At 43.1% G+C, this 23,238-nt stretch overlaps 2 protein-coding genes across 2 annotated transcripts in view; one reads left to right on the top strand and one right to left on the bottom strand.

The window, feature by feature from the left end:
* LOC139713941 (uncharacterized) overlaps window positions 1–23,238 on the top strand; it is a 76,849-nt gene that overhangs the window by 6,064 nt on the left and 47,547 nt on the right. The window lies entirely within an intron of this gene.
* Window positions 2,737–10,067, bottom strand: LOC139713942 (uncharacterized). The gene is made up of 2 exons (XM_071625662.1): window positions 10,000–10,067; window positions 2,737–3,681 (listed from the first exon to the last, which is right to left on the bottom strand). The coding sequence occupies exon 2, from the start codon at window positions 3,670–3,672 to the stop codon at window positions 2,737–2,739; it is 936 nt and encodes a 311-aa protein (XP_071481763.1). The 5' UTR covers window positions 3,673–3,681; window positions 10,000–10,067.

Genomic DNA, 23,238 nt, shown 5'->3' with positions numbered 1-23,238 from the left:
ATGTACAAAGTGTACAAACGAATCAGAGCTACTGTACTGTATGATGTGTACATCCTTGAGCGTTGACTTGGCATACAATGTAATGGTCAGATTTGAGTTATGTTGATGACAAATCTGTTTCCCATTTCCCATTTCCCATTTCTGTTGGATCGTTTTGATGTTAATGTGTATTATAAAGTGAAGACATTGTGGTATTGATTAGATGAGTCAATTGAGCTCATTTATTTTGACCACTAGTTTCTCCCCACCCCCATCAATGAAACTAAAATGAAAGTACACTCTCTAAATAATATGTGCTACTGGTTAAGAGTAATTACAATAAGTAGAGACATGAGATATACCCATGTACAGTAAATATATTATGATAGCAAAACAGAGTTTTAGTTTTTGAAATTTACCTGTTCTCTTACCTGTGGTCCATCATGTACTGCATACGCCATATATTTCGCGAGTCTAAATTTTCAGAATCAGGAATTCCTGACGATTTCGCGAGTGGTTGAATTCGCAAGTTTCATGGAGTCCTGTTCTGAACGGAAAAATGTACGACGCGTACGTCACATCCACATCAAGATCAGAGTGTCTTTAATTTTGCGAATACAGTTGTGTAGCACCTGACTCGCGAAATTCGTGAAAATAAAAACCTCACGAAATATTCGCATATAGTATCACATACACACACTGTACTTGTACAGTACGAAGATACAATGTAGCGTTTGCTGGAGACAGAGGGGCCAACTGATACTTTTTTGCAGCATGTAGTACTGTTTTTTTCCCCCAAACACTGCAGGTTTCATGGAAAATACCGGTACTGTTTATTCCCAAAAATTTCATTAGAACACATGCCTATTGTAGGAATGGTGAAAATATTGTTTTTCAACCAAAAATACACTTTTTTGGCCATCAGAATACTGCAATGCCACTTTAGGTTGGTATCCCTGTAGAGATGAACATGGCAGATCAAATAAAAAGTAATGTATGCCATGTTTGTGATATCATACCTTTACATGTATTTTTCAAATGCTCACACATTTCTGAGGCTCATTTTTTAACATGAAAGGTACTGTATGTACAATGCATGTATAAATACATGCGTACGTGCGGAGGAACTAGTTGTTCCATATTCAGACTTTGTTAACTGCACAGTTCTGTTTTGATGATCAATGGTTCAAAGATCAGGGACAGTTGGCTTTCACTTTGGGAATGTGTTTCTCCAGCAGTCATATCCAAACAGTGAGGTTTTGAGCAAACACGATATTTTGCACATTGCCATTGTCCACCTAAATGTACAAATGCACAATGTACTAAGACCCTGTTTACAATGCAGGGCTGGGCCGAGCCCGGGCTGAGCCCAGGCTGAGCCCAGGCTGAGCCCGGCCTCAATTGCGGTACTCGGCCCCGCAATTCTGTCCGTGTACAGTGGAGGGCTCGGCCCAGGCTTTTTATTCAAACCTTTCGATATTTTGTCGTAGTGGCGCTCTGCTTGTAAACAAACGATTGTTATTGGGAGCGCGCCGGTCGCAATTTGGTACCGCATTTGGCCCAGTTTGCGTTTACAGTGAGAAAAGGCCAGGCCGAGCCCGGGTCGAGCCCGGGCCGAGACTACCTCCAGAGCTTGGCCAAATGTGCGGCCGTTTTTGGTACTGCATTTGGCCTTTTGAGCTTTTATACTGTAATATAACCGGATTTCTCCAGTTACTGTGGGATCTTTACTGGGTATATATTCGCGGACACTTCACTCACGCTCAAAGCGATCAGACCACATCTCCATATCACGCCGAGTCGACATCATTAATTCACAAGCAACAAGAAAAGTGCGTGCAAAGAAGAAACTTTATTACCGTACTCGCCAATTCGGAGAGTTCGTCTGCCACGGTGCGTAACTGATCACCGCACGAAGAGTCGATACACAGCGTCTTGTATACAATATACAACAAAGCACAGGGGGACACACCACGGACACATCCGCCTCTGTCGAGAGTCAGCTAACCACTGCTCCCTCACACTGCTCGCTCGAGCGAGACTTTACCCACGTGCGACCCGTGCCCCCACTACAACTCTTAAGGTCACGGGGTCACCGCACGCCGCCAACGTCCTACTAGACGTACCAGAGACACCTACTTCTAGTGCTCTAAACTCATTTCATTACACAGCCCCTCCCTAAGACTAGTCAGTCCCTTGACTAGAGCATGGCTTCTCACACATAATGAAATGACCAAAAATCGGATACTTAAATTCCGTATCTCTCTTAATTAAAAACACAAAAAATAATGCAATATCGACCTGCTTATTTGAATCTCTCCAATTAGCACGTACAGCAACCTTTACCCTTCTCTCTAAGCACATTAAAACAACAAGTATCTTACATGAAAACAACATGAAACACTTTCTGCCAACTCTGCATGAACATGTATTTACATAACTTAAGTCAACACCGGAGATAAAGCTGAATCATTACCTGCGTTTGAGTTATTTAAAGGTCATGAGAGTTTGGTTTTCCGTCTTTGTCATGACGTAAATCTCACAGAGCACCTTGTGTAAGTACATTGATTAAAGTTTCTGTCGTTGAGGTTATTTGCGCTTTTCCAGTGGTAACTCTTCCAGTGATTCGAGTTATATTTACACTTAATTATATGAATAAACAAAATAAACAAAGCTTTCTTAATAGCAGTCCACATTATCTTAAACACATATAAAACACGAAAAACACTGGAGCGTTATGGTCGTTGCATCTCTTCGCTAAGTCTGCACTCCCACTACTGCGTCAACAAGGAATTCCTTGCGACGTTCTAGTTTGGTGCACAAGGCTCCGTCCTTGTATGTCATCTCGCAGACGGTTTCTGTTATCTTGTGTACTTTCCCAACGAGAATTTTGGTCAATTCCCCCTCCGTCATCGGTTGGCCTGGTGTCCCAGCCTCCACATGATGCAGCTTTGTCAGGCGATGAGGTGCTTTCCTGCTCCCCGCTCGGAGAAACACCACTTCATACTGCCTGTCTCGGCTCTCCTCCCATATCTTCTCGCCTTCCCGATATATGGACCGAGAGGATTCTTCACCGACGTTCACCCGCTGGTTCTGCAGGAGATCTGGGACGGGTAGTTCTCCGACCGGCTCGTTTACCGTGACCCGCCGGATTTGGGGTTCCAAGATGTCGTCTGGCTCAGGTAGTTGGTTGTCCGGCTCCGAGTCTGATGTCCCGGATCCGGGATCCGGCGGCCCCATCATCGCTAGCATGCCTCGTGGCTTCCCCCTTGCTGGTGGAGCTAGGGGACCTGGGACAGACTCCACCTCTTGCCGCGTCCCCGGTGAGACCGTCACCTCAATCTCCGCACAGGGGGTTGGAGTCTCAGGAACTGAAACACTGCTCTTCACCTGCTTCGCAACAGGCGAGCGGGATCTATGTCGTCTCCCAGGTTCATCGTTGCGGCTGTGGACTTCGCGAGAGTGGTTGTCCCTTCCAGCTGTTGGGGAATCTCCTCTATGCCCGCGGTGCAGCCTCCTGTAGTGAGCCAAGAGGTTATCTCTCCGGGAGAATAACTTCCCGCACTGCTTGCACTCGTGGCTGCGCCGACTTCGATGCTCGCTTTCGATGTGCCGGGTTAAACTCCGATGGTGGGAGAAGTATCTATGGCAAGTGTAGCACTTGTAGAGTCCTTTCTCCGGTGATCTCGACATGATGAAACTCTGTTGTAAAAAGACAACAAATATGACAATATATACATTGTTTAGACGGTCACCACTTTATCACATGGTGTTGACGGTATCCTGCAACTTCCTACGTATTTACATTACGCTGTACATCAATAAACTGCAATCACTCCACACTCTGTCCCACATTCCTGTTAGGAGTCTCCGTATCGCTGAGGCGGATTTCGCCTCCTAGGTGGATAGCGTCGCGGAGGAGTAGGCCTACTAGAAGAATCTGGGGTATTGGGCTCATCTTCGCCAGACTGTGTAGTGGGAGGGTTAGATTCTGGTCGAACTTCGGCAACCTCGTTGGGTCTCTCGTGAGGTGGTGCTTGGAGGACATGAGGATCCGGCTCCTGCAAAGGAGCATCACTTCCTCCACCAACCTCGATCCATGACTCCAACGGCTCTCCAAGGTAGGGTTTCATCCTGTCCACGTGGACCACCCGTTTCTTTCCATTGTGTTTCTCCTGTATTCGGCACGTAACGTCCGACAACTTTCCCACAACGAGAAACGGACCTTTCCATCTTCGCTGCAGTTTTGGAGATAAGCCCTTAGTCTTTGCTGTGTTGTGGAGCCATATGAAGTCTCCAACCTTGAAGTTGCTTCCCTCTGCCTTCCGGTCATATGTTTCCTTTTGCCGTCGGGCACTTGCTGCTAACTTCTTCCGGGCCCTCTGATGCGCTTCTCGCATGCGCCTCCTCAACTGGTAGGCATAATCTGTTACCGGGGACGGGGTAACTTCTTCTTCCTGCCTGGCTGTTTCTATAGTGAGGTCGATCGGCAATGAGAGCTCCTTCCCTAGCATCATCATACTGGGGGTCTCCCCAGTAGACTCTTGCGGAGATGTGCGGTATGCGAAGAGGGCCAGTGGCACCTTGATGTCCCAGTCCCTCTGTCGATTGTAGGGATCTATCAGCATTGACACAGTGGTGATCAGCGTGTGATTGAACTTCTCGATCATTCCGTCGGACTTCGGGTTGTATGGGGTAGTTCTTGTCTTGTCAATTCCGAGAATGTTACACATCTCCTTGAAGACCTGGGATTCGAAGTTACGCCCTTGGTCGGAATGTAACACCTTAGGAACTCCAAACCGTGCTACAAACTCACTGACAAACTTGTGTGCGACTGTTTCAGCAGTCTGGTCCGGTATGGGGTAAGCTTCCATCCATTTGCTGAAATAATCCCCTACAACCAAGATGTACTTGTTTCCTCTATCTGTTTCGGGCAGAGGACCCACGATGTCCATGGCCACTCTCTCCATGGGAGCACCTACTACTTCTTGAATCAAAGGAGCCTTTTTCTTGTTCAGAGGGTTTTTCTTTTGGGCACAAGTGCTGCACCCTCTAACCACTGATCGGATATCTGCGTCCATTCCAACCCAGTAGAACCTCCTTCTAACCTTAGCTCGAGTCTTCTTCATCCCAAAGTGACCACTGGACTTTCCACCATGCAATTCCTCGATGACCTCCTTCCGGCGTTTTTCCGGCAGGACAATGTGCCAGGTAGTCTCATCCCCTTCATCCGACTCCCATCGCCGGTACAGGATATCTTCCTTGACTTCAAGTTGCTCCCACATTCGCCAGTAGGCCTTTTCCACACTGGATTTGGCTGCCATTTCAGCCTTGCTTGGCCTGTCTCTTCCTTCCTTCATCCTGTCCAGTATCCATTTCAATGAATTGTCTGCGGCTTGGTCTTGGCCTAGGGTAGTGTTATCCAAGGGCTGCAATGTCACCACCTTCACCTCCATGCGAGGTTGAGTGTCTTGGTCAACTTGATATGGCCTTGCCTCCTGCATAGGTGATCTATCGCTGGTGTCACATTGTTTGCAGTCCACGCATGGTCTCCTTGACAGGCTGTCTGCATTTGCATGGGACCTCCCAGCACGATGTATGATTGTGAGGTCATATTCCGCAATGACCTGCAGCCATCTTGCCATTTGGCCTTGAGCATCACGAAAATTCAAAAGCCAGCGAAGGGCCCCATGATCAGTCCTGACTGTCACCTTTTGTCCGTAGAGATACTGCCGAAACTGCTTCAAAAACAGGACGACAGCTAGAAGCTCCTTTCGTGTGGTGCAGTAGTTTCTCTCTGCTTTGCTGAGGGATTTGCTAGCATAGCAAATTACCCTTTCCTCGCCACCCTGCACCTGTGACAGAACAGCTCCCACCCCCTCGTTGCTAGCGTCGGTGTCTAGGATATATCCCTGCTCAGGATCGGGGTAGGCCAGTATGGGTGCTTCGACAAGTCGCTTCCGAAGCTCTTGGAAAGCTTCCTCACATTCCCCTGTCCAGGCGAATTGATGACCCTTTTCTGTCAGGCGATGGAGAGGTCGGGCAATGTTAGAGAATCCGGCGATGAACCTTCGGTAATACGAGGCTAAACCAAGGAAACTTTGGACTTGTTTCACGTTGGTGGGAGTGGGCCATTCCTTCACTACTGCAATCTTTTCCGGGTCAGTGGTGATCCCTTGGCTTGACACGACATGGCCTAGGTACAGCACGCTCTCTTTGAAGAGGTGGCATTTCTTTGCCTTGAGTTTCAATCCTGCCTCTCGCAAGCGCTGGAAGACAGTTTCAAGGCGGCTCAACTCTTCCTCTACAGACTTGGCATACACAATGACATCGTCTAGATACACTAGGAGGGTCTCCCAGTGAAGTCCTGCCAACACTCGCTCCATGAGCCTTTCAAAGGTAGATGGTGCACCACAGAGTCCGAAGGGCATGACTTTCCAGCTGTACAAGCCTCCCCTAACCACAAAAGTGCTTTTCTTCTGGGCGTCTTCATCCAGTTCTACCTGCCAATACCCTGACGCAAGATCCAAAGTGGAAAACCACTTTGAGCCTCCAAGGGCATCCAGGGAATCATCAATCCGGGGGATTGGGTAGGCGTCCTTGGTGGTAAGATGGTTAAGTCGTCTGTAGTCAACACAGAACCTTTTTGACCCATCTTTTTTCTTGACGAGAACAACATTGGAAGCCCAAGGGCTGTCTGATGGTTCAATCATGCCTGTATCGAGCAGCTGCTTGATCTGACGGTCTATCTCTGCCTGTTCCCCAGGGGGGAAACGTCTAGGTCTCTCCTTGATTGGTGCATGGTCTCCTGTATTGATTCTGTGGCGAACTTTGTCAGTGCGGCCAATGTCTGTGTCTGAGGTAGAAAACACATCTTGATAATCGCAGAGTAGTTGAGCAATTTTGGCATGGTGAGCTCTGTCTACCTCTTGTGTGCTCCTTTCGTATAGGTCTCTGAGATGGTTAGGAATGGGACTACTCTCCTTGTTCTCTGCTGAGCTGTTTTGTTCTTCCATCAGATCCGTCTCACATACTGGTGAAATGTAGCCTGCAAGAGTTCCTCGCTTGACAACACAGTCTGCTTGTCCTGGATTGAAAATCCTGATTGGGAAATCCTCCGAGGCATCCACCAGCACCCGGGCAACTAATATTCCCTTCATGGCCAGTTCACCATTGTTTACTGGCTCAATGATTCCAACACCATGAACAGCTCCCTTCTGTCTTACAGTACCAGGCACCAGTACTTCATGTCCAGCTGGGATTCTTGCTGTCTCACCGACCATTACTCTCGAACAGAGCGGTGTTCCTTGTCTATCACTACACTCGATTCTCTCCCCATCTAGCTTCACTTCCATCTTCTTGAGGTCAAGGCTTGCCCCATTTTGTAGTAGGAAATCCATTCCAAGGATTCCATCCAACTGGTTTGTGTCTCCGAACACTACTTGCAATGATGTTATCCTTCTCCCAATTTTCAACTCGATGACTGTCCTCCCAAGTGTCTTCAAGGGGCTACCATCTGCAGTCCGTACTCCTAGACCACTGGTCTGCAAATGGGGCCTGTTTTCTGGTGAGATGCGGTAATACAAGGTTGCTGACAAAATCGTGTCTGTTGCTCCAGTGTCTACTAGCAACCTTGCGTTAATGCCTCTGATCTCTACATCTACAAACAAGCCACTGCGAGCTTGAAGGAGGTTGGGTCTGATTTCCAGTTGTGGTTCCGATGGGCTTTCATCTACTGTTTTGGCGCTCCCGCCTGGCCCTCCTGTGTGTCCAGCCTTCCCTCGGGCCGTGTGGGTGGCTGGTTGTCGTTTCCCCGGGATTGCTGGTCACTTGTCTTCTTCTTTCTCTTAGGACATTCCCTTTGGAAATGTCCTTTCTCGTGACAGAAATAGCATTCATCTGTTACTGAAGCAAACCTCCGTTTCCACTGACCACGTCGCTCCTGGCTGCCTCGATCTGCCTTGTCCAGCCTATTATTGATCTTCTTTATCTCTTCCCACAACTTTTTGTTGTGAATGACATCGTCATTCAAGACCCGTGCTTGCTTGTATCTTCTTCCCGTTCGTTGTTCCTCGAGCCGGTAGAAATTGTCTGTTGTAAGTGCTGCCTGTATAGCCTCATCTAGAGTAGTGGGCTTTGAGCGGAATATGCCCTCTCGCACTGATTGGTCTTCTATTGCTTCAACAAAGTGTGTCCTTGCCAAGCGGTCTTGTGACTCCCCAGGAAGTTCTGGATACGCTAGCCTGGTGAGTTCCCAAATTCCTTGACCTAGCTCTTGGATGCTCTCCTTTGGGCCTTGCCGGCGATAGCGTAATTCAAGGAGGTAGTTTTCTGCCATCTGCCCTGGTCCAAAACGTTTCTCCAAGAGCTGTACGAGTTCCTTATAGGACAGCCGTGAAGATTCGCCGACTTCAACCCCACAGGCCTTCAGGGCAGGCTCCCTCAGGCTTGCCGCTAGGAAGATCCTGGCTTGCTCATCATCCCAACCATTAGCCATCCTGCAGGCTTCAAAGTGACTACGATATTCCGTCCATGGAATCTTTCCGTCAAACCTGTCTGGAATGATGTTCGGCCTTGAGCCAGTAGCATTTGTGTACACCGACTGGGACTGTCTTGATTCGAATTGGTGTTCTTGAAACTGGCGATCACTAGGTTGCATTTCCACCTGCTTTCGACGCTGAGTAGGAACTACTCTTGGTGCATGTAACTCCTGCCACTCATCCATGTTGTGCACCTCCACTGACTCTGGACTTTTTGCTTGAAGCCAAGATTTCCGACTAGTTGAAGACTTCTGAGGTATCCAATTTTCCGTGGTACCGATTTGTCTTGGGATTCCGGGTGTAGGTCCTTCCACATTTAGCGAAGTCCCTGGCCTGTTGAAGTTGAGAGGGGAATTCAGCACATCCTCAGGCGCTACTGGGACTGTGTACTTGCTGTCGGCTGTGTACTTTGTTGGTGTCATAGTTGCAGCTGTTGTTTTTGGAAAGCTCACTGGCGATTTCTGGCCCAACCCAAGCTGTTGCAACTGTTCTCTCAGTGCACGATTCTCCTCCAGAAGTGTCTCATTTTCTGCCCTTGAACTGAGCAATGCCTCCTCCCCTTTTTGGACCTCCGCCACTAAGACATCTAATTCAACATCGGGATGTAATTTCTCTGCCGCCATGATGTGTAAGAATGTTGAATTGAATTAAAATTCACCCGGAACAGCGTAGTTCAATCTATCAGTCTGCTGTGAGAATGTGCATGTGCAGGAATAGCAGGTATTCAATGCGATAGCACCACTGGCACTGCAGGCATAGCAGGCATTCAATATGAAGGCACCACTGGCACTGTAGGCATAGTAGGCATTCAATATGAAGGCACCACTGGCACTGCAGGCATAGTAGGCATTCAATATGAAGGCACCACTGGCACTGCAGGCGCTACTATTTCTCTTAGCAAGGCGCTACTACTTCTCTTGACAGGCGATACTATTTCTTCATTTTCTTCAGGCGCAGAGTCTACTAAAACAATGCAGGCACCTTTCGCCTGCAGGCGCCCTTCCCTGCAGGCGCCCTTCCCTGCAGGCGCCCTTCCCTGCAGGCGCCCTTCCCTGCAGGCGCCCTTCCCTGCAGGCGCCCTTCCTTGCAGGCGCCCTTCACTGCAGGACGAAATATACGCAAGATGTATTTACTGATCCAGCCTCACCCTGCAGGCAATGAAAAGTATAGTAGGCATTCGTAACGAGGGCACTACTATAGCACTGCAGGATAAATCCTCTCTCCTCTAATTTATTAATGCAAAACAATTTTACATTAACATGATTTAGCAGTCACCTGGTCCACGAAACCCATCCCGACGCTGCCACCAATGTAATATAACCGGATTTCTCCAGTTACTGTGGGATCTTTACTGGGTATATATTCGCGGACACTTCACTCACGCTCAAAGCGATCAGACCACATCTCCATATCACGCCGAGTCGACATCATTAATTCACAAGCAACAAGAAAAGTGCGTGCAAAGAAGAAACTTTATTACCGTACTCGCCAATTCGGAGAGTTCGTCTGCCACGGTGCGTAACTGATCACCGCACGAAGAGTCGATACACAGCGTCTTGTATACAATATACAACAAAGCACAGGGGGACACACCACGGACACATCCGCCTCTGTCGAGAGTCAGCTAACCACTGCTCCCTCACACTGCTCGCTCGAGCGAGACTTTACCCACGTGCGACCCGTGCCCCCACTACAACTCTTAAGGTCACGGGGTCACCGCACGCCGCCAACGTCCTACTAGACGTACCAGAGACACCTACTTCTAGTGCTCTAAACTCATTTCATTACAATACTGAAAGGAAGGCCGGGCTGAGCGCGGCCTTTTTAGTCACTGTCTACGGCTTTTAAGTGGCCATGAAACATAGTGCTCTATGCTGGAAATCTACTGCTCACTTTCTGTTAGTCTCACAATGGAATGGTTGTGCATGGTAGTAGTTATAGACAAGTTCACCTTCATCATGTATGTGGATTGAGTGAATGCAGCGATATCAGTAGAACACAAGTGAAAGTTTTAGGAAGATCGGGCAATCTATTCAAAAGTTAATGAATTTTTAAAGTTTCTGTGCCGTTACTGCTGTCCTGGGGCCCGTTTCATAAAACTTGTCATCATTGACAACTGCCACATTTCTATGACAAATTTACTTTCAGCCAATCAGATGCAAGGATTTCAGTAGCTTGTCACATCTGTGACAACTTGTCACTCATGACAAGTTTTATGAAACGGGCCCCAGATGAGAAGAATTTGTGATGCCACATGTTTGTAACGATATAACGAAAATATAAAGAGAATTCCGACAAAATTCATTTCTTGAAAAAAGAGTACCGGTACACATTTCTTCACCTTACTGATGGATCCATGACATTTGCTCCTGCGACAATTGCTCCCATCAAATATCTGCATGCTGTGAAACCAAACATAATCCTAACCCCAATTGTAATCCTCACGTCAAACTAAGCCTAAAACTCTTACATATTATGTGTTGCATGTGTATGTAATAGTGTACAAACAGGCTTCCTTTGAAATACTACACACTACCGGTACTTTACAATGATGTACAAACATGTACTATGTAGAACAGCCCAAATCAAATTATCTGGCCATGTTGGGACCAGCGCTAATTCAGTTATTGGCGATATCTCCAAAAGAGATGTTCAAGCATGACACTTTTGTGCAAGTTGTGTTGGGGTTTACATGAAAGTAATTATCAATTTCCCATGCACTACAATGATTTCACAATATTCCCATGTTTCATAATTCAAATGATATGGAAATGAAATAGAATATGAGTGGAAATAGACTGTACATACATATGTATTCTTTTAGTCTTTGTTCCTTCTTGCAATCAGTATTTTGAGTGGTACAATGTATATCTTTTTGTAGTGATCAACATTTGATTATGTCCAATATTTCTCATTTCCTTGTATGATTTTCTTTTGTTGTTTTACACTTTCACTGTTTCAGTAAAAGTTTTGTACTTGGAATGCAAAGACAATCATGTACCAGTCTTTGTCTGGATTTGAGAGATCTAGAATTTAGTGATGACTGGATAACTGAGGTTAGACTGTACTTACCCTTGGGAGTGAGTGTGTGTGGGTCATTCCATGGGGTTGGGCCTGCTCTAGATTTTCATGTTGTGCAGGGAATAAAAGTCATATTCTGAAAATTTTATCAAATAATTGCTTGTGGTTTGTGGTTATTCTTGGAGAGAGATGTGTGAAGAATTATTTGATGAATAAAAAACAAGCCTGTGTACAAATTTATTTTGTCTGTGACTGTTTCATTGTTGATGTCTCATGGTTTTTTTGTGGTACCAGTTGTGACAAAAATATATGCCATTTTCATGGCAATGTAATACAGAAATACACAACCTTTCAGCATTATGCCTATCATAATTAAGAGAGGCAAGGTGACTTCTACAAAGACTATAAGGCACATAAACATGTGTCACAAAATAAGAACACCAGAGCATCTTGAAGCAACCTCATACCGATGTTACAAACGAAGTCCGCGGCGATTTTTGTTGTAACATCGGTATTGCATGGTTTTACATACACTTATAATCATAATATGATCAGAAACTTGATTTCTATAATTAGACTCATATTTTAGGAGTATTATTGTCCAAAAATTAGCATCAAAAAGCTCCAAATAAAAGAGAAAACACAGAACATATTACCGTACTTCCGTCCGAAGTCCGGCCTCTTCGTGTAACATCGGATAAGAAAGTCGCGCTCGCGACAAAAAGAAGAGCTACTAACTTCAGCAATCGTATTTACGTCACTGGCAGTACTTCCCCAACGAACGGCGGGAAGACCACTTACAGCCCGTTCACACCTACCTGGACGGTGCAAGACCCGTTTTTCTGCTGTAGTCCGTGTTACATCGGTACGTGAATTTCGATGTTTCCGATCGGGAATTTCAATGTTTCCGATGTCAATCAGTAAGCTTGTACGCTATTTTACGAAGTAAATAACTTTTGTCACATTTTGTAAACTGTATTGGAGGAAAAAAACGATATTAAAACCACTAAACTGGCCAAATATACGGTGGACGATGATGCTGTTAACACGCTGTAGTCCCACATACTGAGATATTTGTTACTTGTTCATGTTCGTAATAGTGATCGCCAAATTTCCCCTTTTATGCCCGTCTCTGCAAAAGGAGCATGTGTTCCTCTCTTAGAAAACCGTACAAAAGTATGTCCAGTGTATCTTCACGGCAATATAACATTATTTTACCTCCCGATTCTTGTGAATTTTGGACCTTACTTATGTCATTCGTATCTACCAAGTAGATGTGCTGAACGTTAGTACGGTACTATGAAGTTGGAATACGTAGACGTCCAGACTGCGTCTGAGCTAAAGAAAGAGTTTGCCCAATTTTGTTGTTGATATTTTGGGAATTAAGAGCTGTTAGATTCTTTCTCTTGAACAGATTTACAATGTCAGTGTTTTCCTTTCAAGATTTCACTGACCTGTTAATAGTGTTACTGTTAGATGGCTTTACGGTGCTCTGATGAAGCAGTACATGGGTTCTCTGTTTCCATTCCACGTTCACTCACTGTAAAGTCTCAAAGCTAAAATGCCAGTTTCGTATTCATTTTGGGTAGGTAATTGGTAGGAAATAGTTCCATGTGTACCGCAATCAAAATTGGCATAATATTGGTCTATCCTATCCTAAAAAGAGGGCAAAAATTTTGAATTTGATGGGGATTGAGTACCGTAAAAAAAAAAGGGGGGGGGGGGGGCCTAGTACCGGGTATTTTGTTTGAGGTCTATTTGGAATAGGACCGTAACCGTAAACCTAACCCTATCCCTAACCCTAGCCATGACACTGGGGGCAGCGCCCTGCCCTTGGCCTTGCTAGCTTACATAGATGTGAAAAAAAAAAATTAGCGTAGAATATGAAAATGATTTTTTACATGCTATATTATTATTAATATTATTAACATTACTGCTGCACATCATTTTAAGCGTAACCCATATTTTTTTTTTTTTTTTTTTGGTGGATGGTACACATGGAACTGTAGCCAACTGGTATGACAAGAGGTAGAAAGGTAAGCAAAATTGTCCAAATTATTTAATTCCATTCATATACACAGATACATCAACAGGAATATAAAGAGTACACAGACACAAATTTTCTGTTAATTCTTTCATTTTATTTCTCTTCACACCTTTTGTCCAGTTTGTCGATGAATCTGCCATGGATCCTCCTCTGCCGCCGCTACGTGATTAAACTACGTGAAAGAGTGAAAAGGGCACAGCCACAGCACTCCACAAACAGAGAGAGGAAGCTGACAAAGCAACACCAAAGAAGAGCGAACATAACAAACTAGACAAAAAGAAAACTGCACGGAGGGAAAATGGACATTGTAGAAAAGAGCAGAAATTAACTTCAAACAAAGAACATGGAGAAGACAAGAAAACTTGTATGATTTCCCTTTATTAGTTTTCATCGTTGAGTTGACAGTTGATGAAGTTGTTAGTCAGAGTATATAAGGTCAAATTGTGTAAGGCTCGACATCATTCTTCTTATTATTATTAAGTCTACCTTCTTTCATACCAGAGTTACAAAGAATTGAAGTCTGTGTAACATAGGTGTTGTTCCAAAGGTATACAGCAGGTATAATTCCAAAGAACTGCTACATTAGTGTTATTCAGGGGAACATACATAAAGTCTATGTGTGTAGGTTTTAACATCTGACACCACAACAAAGGAAATCAGTTGATATGTCGTAATGTACCTATGTTACGAAGACATACTGTCCGTGTAACATAGGTAGTATACTGTGGACAAGGTTGTAGTACGAAAACCCCTGATGATAACAATAAAATCATGTTTTCACTTGAATGTCCATACAACTCACTTGCCTCGACTGTAGTTTTTTAAAGAATATTGTTATTGTGTCACTCTTGAGGAAAAAGTTAAACATTTGGTTAAAATTGTAAATGGTTTGTAGAAAAAACATGTTAATAAAAGTGTCTTGCAGTTGATATCAGAATGGACAATCTTACTAATAATGATCTCGTGTGCCTGTCAGATAACATGTTGATGTGTTATGGTGGAAAAAAACTGGGATATGTTCATTGTTATCATTTCAGAACACAAAATTATTGAGGATGTCACAAAATGAAGTCCATGTAACGTAGGTATTTGTCATACCTGTTTACCCATGCTGACTGAAAGTGTGCGAAGTAATAAACAGATTTCTAGTGGAATAAGTTGAAGAATGGGAGTAACAAATCAGGGGGAAAGAGAAAATTTCAATTTACCCAACTTGAATTTTCAACTTGTATGTCACAATTTCAGTCCCAACCCCATGGAATTACCCGTATAGATTTTTCTAGATCTGCACTTTGAAACGTTCATGCAGGCTACATTTTTTTTTTTTTTTAAACATATATTTTATACATAAATACACACATTCGGGTGCCAATAGATCTGATTTCTCAAAGGCTGGCTAACTCGAGTCTACAGGTTATACTCATAGTAATACATGTAATATTGCAAAAAAACACACACCATGAAATACATTGTATTTTAATATATCCTGCTTGTTTACATACAAACAACATATTCACCATTCTGCCTGTTAAATTGTGCACCATGAATCCTGTGTGTGTTTCAAGTACAAGTACAGTACAGAATGTATCATGTGCTCAACTTGATAACAGCATCTAAAGGGGTGTACAAGTGTTTGTAGGTCATTAGGCCCTGTGATGTTTTTGATATTGTATATGGAGGGCTAACACAATGTTTCCAATGGTTGTACCCACTCACTGTGCAGGAAAGATGGCCCGGTAGTGTGACACTGCATGTGCTTATGATGTAGGTTGCAGTCTCACAGGAAGTAGGACTCGATCTCTTTTACAGCGGTGGAGGTCACTTGAGAAGCCATACTCAGCACTATTTCTATTGTTAAAATCACACTTTAACTGCATGTACAATTGTAGGCACTGAGTGTATTGGTCATGGTTTATATGGTTGAAGAGCTTGTTGGCACAAAGCATGGCCTATTTAAAAACAACAACAACAATAACAACAATAACAATAATGATAATAACAACAACAATAACAGCAACAATAACAACAACAAAAACACTCTGTTGGCATGAACTTGTACATTGGTGTCACCCGAATCTTTTGATGCCAGAACCCAAACTTATAGGCATCAAGGCTAGCATTTTAAGGGCAAGTAAAATGTTGAGGACATTTGCCCATCGAGGCAACAGCTACATGTCGTATGATTTCTGAGGTTTGGCCCTTCTTTCACGGATGTAATATAATGCTGACATAGGAGGTGAAGGAAAGGCTAACCAGCGTTTTGTATCCGTGTGAGTGAGTTGCATGACTGTTCCTTCTGACTGTACAGACTGAATGTCGGTGCGTGAATGGTGCTGTGACAAGCATTACAGTTCATGAGCTGTTTTATTGCCCCCATCACATTTGGCTGGCTGTAGAGAGCAAGGAGACTAGTTTTTTTTTTTTTTTTTTTTTTTTTTTTGGGGGGGGGGGAAGGCATGGGGGCAAGTTAAACATAACACATGATACTCATGACAAATACACATGTCCATGAGAGGAGAATGAAATACTGTAGGCCTATACGCTGAATATTTCACAAGGTTTTTATTTTCGCGAATTTCGCGAGTCTGGTGCTTTTCGCGAAATTATTGTAAAGACACACAAAAATATTGACTCTGATCCCGATGTGGATGCGACGTACGCGTACATTTCTCCGTTCAGTACAAGACTCCACGATCGCGAATTTGACCACTTGCAAAATCGTCTGGAATTCCAGATTCGCGAAAATTTAGACTCGCGAAATATATGACGTATACATTACAGTACTTTGAATAGGGGTGAGGAGAAGGAGTGTTTGCAAGCACTGATAGTACCAGGTGTAGCTGCAGATTGTAGGTTCACAGACTTTATATGCCATTCATATTCTCCAAATCTATTAAAATTAATGTTATTACAGAGGACGATGTGTTCTTTCCTGAGAAGAAGTAGGGGGCACACCACCCTGTGGAGTGAATTTTGATCTTATTCCTCACATGTTGCATAATTTGTATGATATGGCCAGATACTTTGTAGATTCTTGTTTGTGTGTGCATGTCTGTCAAAGGCACATTGCTTCTTTAAGCCATTCAACCCTAATGTAATGTGTACAGTACATTGTAGATGCATTTCAAATGTTCATTCTAGACAAAACATGCTGTACTTGCATACTATTCTCTATGCTGTGCTCGAACGCAAGGACAAATGGTCGTATTCTTTGTTTTTGTTTTCTTTCAGTATTTAACATGGATAGCAAATCGAAAGCAAAGGTTAAAATGTTACGTGTCATTCTATAACAATGATTCCTGTCATTTGTCATTCGTTGATGATCATTACATGCGTCAGTCGCCGTAGTAACGATGAAAGCTGATAAAGTTGATGCTTTGTTTCCCAAGTCTGTGTACATGTAATTCCCCCTGTTTGGGCTCGTCCCTCACATGATGCTGATGATAGTAAAGCCATTAAAATCCTTGTGAAATTGGGCCAGCAGCCCATCAAATGTAGGGAATCCCTTCTAGAGGCATGTGGTTTTCATCATTGTTGAAAGTCGTACCCTCATACATTTAAATGTAATGAAAATACACATATGGCAGAGCTGCCAAGTCTCCCTGATTCTGCAGGAGTCTCCCTGAAAATGTCATAATCTGTTCATATCTGAATAAAAGAGAATAATAAGATCTCCCTGATTTGGGAATTATTTTCACCCATTGAAATACATGTAATACACACAGATATGATATCCCTGATTTGGATGTTGGAATGTTGGCAGACCTGATATTGTGCATACACACACCATCAAGCTTCTAAACTAGGATTTTCAGGGGTTTGGGTAGGATGAGGGGATGTTTTTGCAAGCAAGGCAGCATAGACCCTGTTTACAGTGTGGGGCTGGGCCGAGCCGCGGCTGAGCCCCACAATTTTGTCCGTTTACACTGCCGGGCTCGGCCGCGCTTTTAATTCAAACCTTTCAATATTTTGTCGTGGTGGCGCTCTGCTTGGAAACAAACGCAATTTGGTAACGTCTTGTTTTCAGACCCTTTGCCAACTGGATTCCGTGGCGACGAAGTCGCCATTCGGGCAAAGGCCTTTGCCGAAGGAAAAAATCCTTTGCAGGACAAAACCACCTTAAACTATACTAGTTTTCGACGTTGAGGGGGTTAATATCATGAATAGCGAAATAGTACGGGCAGAGGGTTTGGAAGCCAGACTAAAATTGGCCGCGCATATAATTGGCCCAGTTTGCGTTTACACTGAGAAAAGGCCGGGCTTGGCCGTGGCCGGGCTTGGCCGTTGCCGAGCCGCGGCCGAGACCACCTCCAGAGCGTGGCCAAATACACGGCCAATTTTGGCCCCGCATTTGGCCTTTTGCGCGTTTACACTGAAATGAAGGCGGGCTTGGCCGCGGCTGAGCCGCGGCCGAGCCTCACACTGTAAACGGGGTGTAGGTGAGTGAGCGGGGAGAGGGTCTGGTGGGAGGGGGGGGGGAGGGGTAATCCCATACTCTCATATGTGAGAGCTCTTTGTATTTTAGAATTGAAATTCAAATAATCTAGGGCACACTTTGGATGGCATAATTTGAAAATTGTCAATATAGAAAATAAGGCGATACACAGGCTATCTTAATTCAAGTTGTACTTTAAGAAAAAACAAACTAAATTCCTTCATAAAGAACAAAAAAAAAAAGGTTCAGTCGGACCCTGCTCACCAGTTTGGGGGGGGGGGGGGATTCAGTGTGTTATCAATTGGAAAATAAAGACAAATTATACATCAATAATTTTCATGCAAAGGCCTTTCAGTCTTGTAAGTCAAAACAGTTTTATTCTGGTTTTGGATGGAACACATAGGTTTGTGAAACTTTCAAAGGGGATTACAAGATATATTTTCCCCTCTTTCTGAAACTGGCATCTGGTATAATACAAAATGTGAGGAAAAGCCCCATAGTTCAACAGACAATTACCAGTTCATAAATACGTGTCCCATCTGTCAGGCTAAGCCATAAATGCAGTTATGGATGTAAGTTTTATGCTTGTGAATACAGATCACCAGCTTTCCCACCATGCTGTATAAAAACTACATGTGTTCAAACATCCTCATTCGGACGCTGTTATTTTGGTGAGTGGTATCATCAGATCGGGTGAGAATGAGAAGGGCGTTTATTAAGTTGCCACTAAACCCATAGTGTTCGAGACAACTTAACGCCTTTCTGATTCTCAACCGACGACTGGTCTAGGTTTATAACTAGGCTTGACATGACATACTCTCACTGTCATGTCATCTTTAACTCTTAATGTGCCAGGCCCAAAACCCCTAACGTGCCAGAGGTTTTTACCTAAAGCCAGAACGTTTCGAAATTGGACCGACAATGAAATTTAAAACCGCCATATCTCTGAAACTATTGACTGTTTTGAAGTGAGTTCTACACAACATATATCAAAAAATGTTTGTTCTTTCATGTCATGTAGTCAGTTTGCCATAATTTCTATCTGAACCTGAAATATTGCAGAAATAATTGATACATCAAAAAAATTATTAGAAATTTTTGTGTAGTATGGAAAAAAAGAGTCAGTCGCGGTTTTTCTTCAATAGAACGCTCCCTTGACTCTGTGAGAAAGTTTTAGAGTAACATCTCCTCTTTCAAATGATAACAAAATTGCCTTCTAGAATTGTATGATTCCAAAGATACTAGCAGTTTATTTTGTCTTAGCAATTTCTCTTTCTGCCTCAGTAATTCATTCCCAAATGTGACTTCTTTAGTCCCAGATCCTGTATTTGCAACTGAAGTAATGTCCCTGGCCCTGGAAGAGTGTCTTTTGTCCACTTGAGAAGGAAGAACCTACTAATCCTCCTTTTGTCTAAGCGGACCGGGGGGCGGGCGTATTCTATTGAAATCGGCTAGCCTTTGTCCTCGCGTAATTCCTATGCTAGCGTGGGGGACGATTAGTGACGTTTACCAAAACAAAAGGATGAAAGACTTGACCGATGAACGAAAGCTGACCCTCTTTCAGGGACAAAATCAAAGCAGCTTCCCGCAGGACAGCATCCAAGTGGAACAATGCGAGTGGAACCGCATAGACAATACATGCTGATTCAATAGCATACACACGCGTGGTTTACCAATGAGACTTTTGGTCCATACACATCTTGCGGAGGGTGCGCTCACTGCGGATTTTCCCGACGCGAAAAAAGTACATCTAGCTGAAAAATCATGTATTTACTCAAAAATTTCCAATGTAAACATGGTCATATTTTCAGTGGAAACGATGGTTATACTAATCAGCTACCAGTACATATCATTGGCAGTTTCTTGGTGTAACACATTACGGTACCACAATAACTTAAATGATCAATGCTTTTCTCGCTCTTCTTAGTCGCCGATCGGCGACCATGGCACGTCAGGACTAAGGTCGCCGTTCGGCGACCATGGCACGTTAAGAGTTAACATTCTGAGTTAGACTTTAGCCGACGTGTACTGTAAAACGAATGTTTGCGTGCATTTTAATTTTGCGAATTTCGCGAGCGCCAAGATTTGTGAAATTAAGATGCACGCGAAAGTTCTTGTCTACACTATATGTATTGAATGCCAGTGGCAATTCACGAAAATTTCATGCTGCAAATATATCATGTTTTACAGTATGGCTTTATATCTACCAAAGATAATGGACAGCTCCAAAGATGGTACTATACACGGTACAGAGTATCTTCTTTAATACAGTTTGATGTGCACTGACAGTGAGACATGTAGATACAGAGATACGCATTACATGAAAATCTCCTTTTTAAATACTGTTTGAAGAGCTCATTAAAATATTTGTGTGAATGTTCCTGTATAGTACACATTGTAGTTTCAAGAGAATATGTTTCATAGCCTTTCATTTTTTCTTTTCTGATCGATTCATGAACAAGAACAGTTTTAAGTCACATACAATGCATAGGTGTACTGCAGATTGACAGAATGTGCTGCTAAGAATATAGTTTTTATATAATTTTTGTTCTTCTCTCAGAATTCTAAGGCAAATTAAAAAAAAATTCTTTGATTTCTTTCCTCTTTATCATTTTATTTTTTTATTTTTTTGTAAGGGAGAAAGACTTTCTCTAGGTCGTCAAAATTTAGAGACAGAAAGATATGATTATACTACAGGTCCTGCAGGTGCTTGTACAGTAGCTGACTGGTATTCACCCATAAAGGTAGAAGAAAAATAGTCTGTAGACAAAGAAAACAAATAATGCACATGTTTTGCAATTGTGCTGCTGCAATGCAGTTGAGATATGGCACAGTATTCACAAAGTGTAAATGAGTGCATGTTGCAATACTGTAGTGTAAATATCTTCAAGTGTGCCTCATCTCCAGTAACACATGCTCACCTGTGCATTATTATACAAATGATGCACAGGATTAATGCATGAGGCGAAGCCGAGTGCATGTTGCACTACATTGTAAATACCCGAGATTGAGCTGCATCTCCACTAACGCCACGAAATAATCCTGTGCATCATTTGTTTTATAAAATGGGTCGAAAACTAACAGCATTTTTCACGTATAGTAGAGGCTACTATGTAATCCCGTGAGATTTTCGTGCCAAAATTGATTTTTTTCGCTAACTTTGTCAATTTGGGGGTGCTGAATCCAAAAAACTTTAGTTCCATTTTTTCTGACCACGTCTTCAGCCGCCATTTTGAATTTCAAAATGGCCGCCCTTGCAGACTGTATTTTGACCCACATTTCATAGAGTGAGCATTGTAGAAGCTTACAATTTGGTGCAAAATGCATGGGTGTGATGTCAGACACTCTGATAAATCTTTGTCTGATATTGTGGATTGTGTTGATACAATTTGTAGGCTGCCATTTTGAATTTCAAAATGGCGTCCATAGCAAGCTGTATTTTTACCCATATCTCATAAAGTGAGCATTGTAGAAACCTCAAACTTGGTGCAAAATACATCGTTATAATGTCAAGCACTCTGATATATCATTTTATGATATTGTGGATTGCTTTGTAGAGTTTGTAGGCCGCCATCTTAAAATTCAAAATGGCCGCCATAGCGTTTTTACCCATATCTGTTTGCAATTATTGTAGAAGCATCAAATTTTTGAAGAATGCACATGCTTGTGGTGTTCAATGGTCCAGCACAGCTGTTTCCTAATTGTGGATCATTAGATAGACCACCATGTTGAAATTCAAGATGGCCGCCATAGAAAACATAATTATAATACTGTGGTAAGCGCCTTAGATGAATGTGCCAAAATTGTCCTAGTTAGACTGAATTTATTTCCAGTTCACGCAGAATGACAGCCATCTCTCTATTCAAAATGGCCGCCATAAATTCAAAATGTAAGGATGAGGTTCTAATTACGTCATCAAGAGATGCTGAGGGGCAAGAACTGCGTAAGGGGGGAGGGGGCATACCACTGTCCGATAGTGTGGGCAAGCGTGTAAGCGTTACATCCCATATAGCCAGGCGGGTATGCGGTTTGCAAACTGCGCGCTAAAACGGTTTGTTTTTGCCTCTCAGGCAACACGTTATTTTGCGTTGTGGAACCTCGTTAATGATTATATTTAATCCCAATCAATGAATATTTGTATAAAAGCAAGCATTGATGCAATTGAAGGTGATCTTAAAAAACTTGATGCTGCCTCAAGAGAATGAAGACAAACGAGGAAAAGTCTCGCAATTGCAAGAAATGCTATGGTCACCCTACCAGGCATCCCATTCACAAGCTTGTTTGTTGGCCATAAACTGAAACACTTAAGGTTTGATAGATATAATTATTTCTGGAATAACACAGAATGAAGAAGGAATAAGTAGGCTTTTCCTGATTGCCCTTGAGTGGGTCATCTTCAATTATCAAGACTTCCAAGATGCTTATTGCTGTACAGCCAATTATTCTAAAACTACAAAGGAGTAATGATAGCTCAGTTCTGTGGCGTTTGCATCCATCAGAATTCCTCCACAACTTAGAAGATCATCACACGAGGGTAATGTAAGAAATTGACACTGCCTTGAAGCTGATAAATGTAGTGTTTGGCAGTCAGGTATCAGAAACATTCAAGGGAGATACTCTAGAAAGAGATGAAAAGGGCAGTTTTAATGTTTTGTACTAAGAATTTGTATCTGCGAGAATTAGAATATATTAATCTCTGGAATATTGTGAGAAAGGCCAGACATTCAGCTCGTGCGAAAAAAAAATACACCACGTATGATCGGATCCAAAGTCATTAATTCAATCGCAAATTCTTCATAACATTTCTACTGGTTCTACAGCCTGATACATGTAGACCTGTCATTATCCGGTCATTGCTGAACGATACAATTATTGAAAGGTATAAGTTCTAAGCAATTCCACAATCACTCTTCATCTCATTGTTTTATGGCCTTCTCCTCATTCTCCCTATTAAAGGTTCATTTTTCCTACCCATGAATGCCTTAAAAACTCACAAAACTGAGCCAAATAGTAAGCCTGAAAGATGAAATACTGAGCAGTCAATTCCATCTGACACAGAGACCATGGAAAGAAAAAAAAAGAGTTCATCAAAGATGCCATGGGAGTTATTGTCACCCGTCACTCACAAGAGATAGCCTCATTCCATTGTATGTATTAGAGCAACGAGAAAATCAGAGATATTGATGATTATTACGTAGACTCTAACATTTCAATTA

Source organism: Diadema antillarum, unplaced genomic scaffold (assembly GCF_040938485.1).
Source record: "Diadema antillarum isolate AM-2024a unplaced genomic scaffold, OU_Dant_1.0 seq00002103_RagTag, whole genome shotgun sequence".
NCBI lineage: Eukaryota > Metazoa > Echinodermata > Echinoidea > Diadematoida > Diadematidae > Diadema > Diadema antillarum.
This window is presented reverse-complemented; position numbering and strand designations above follow the sequence as displayed.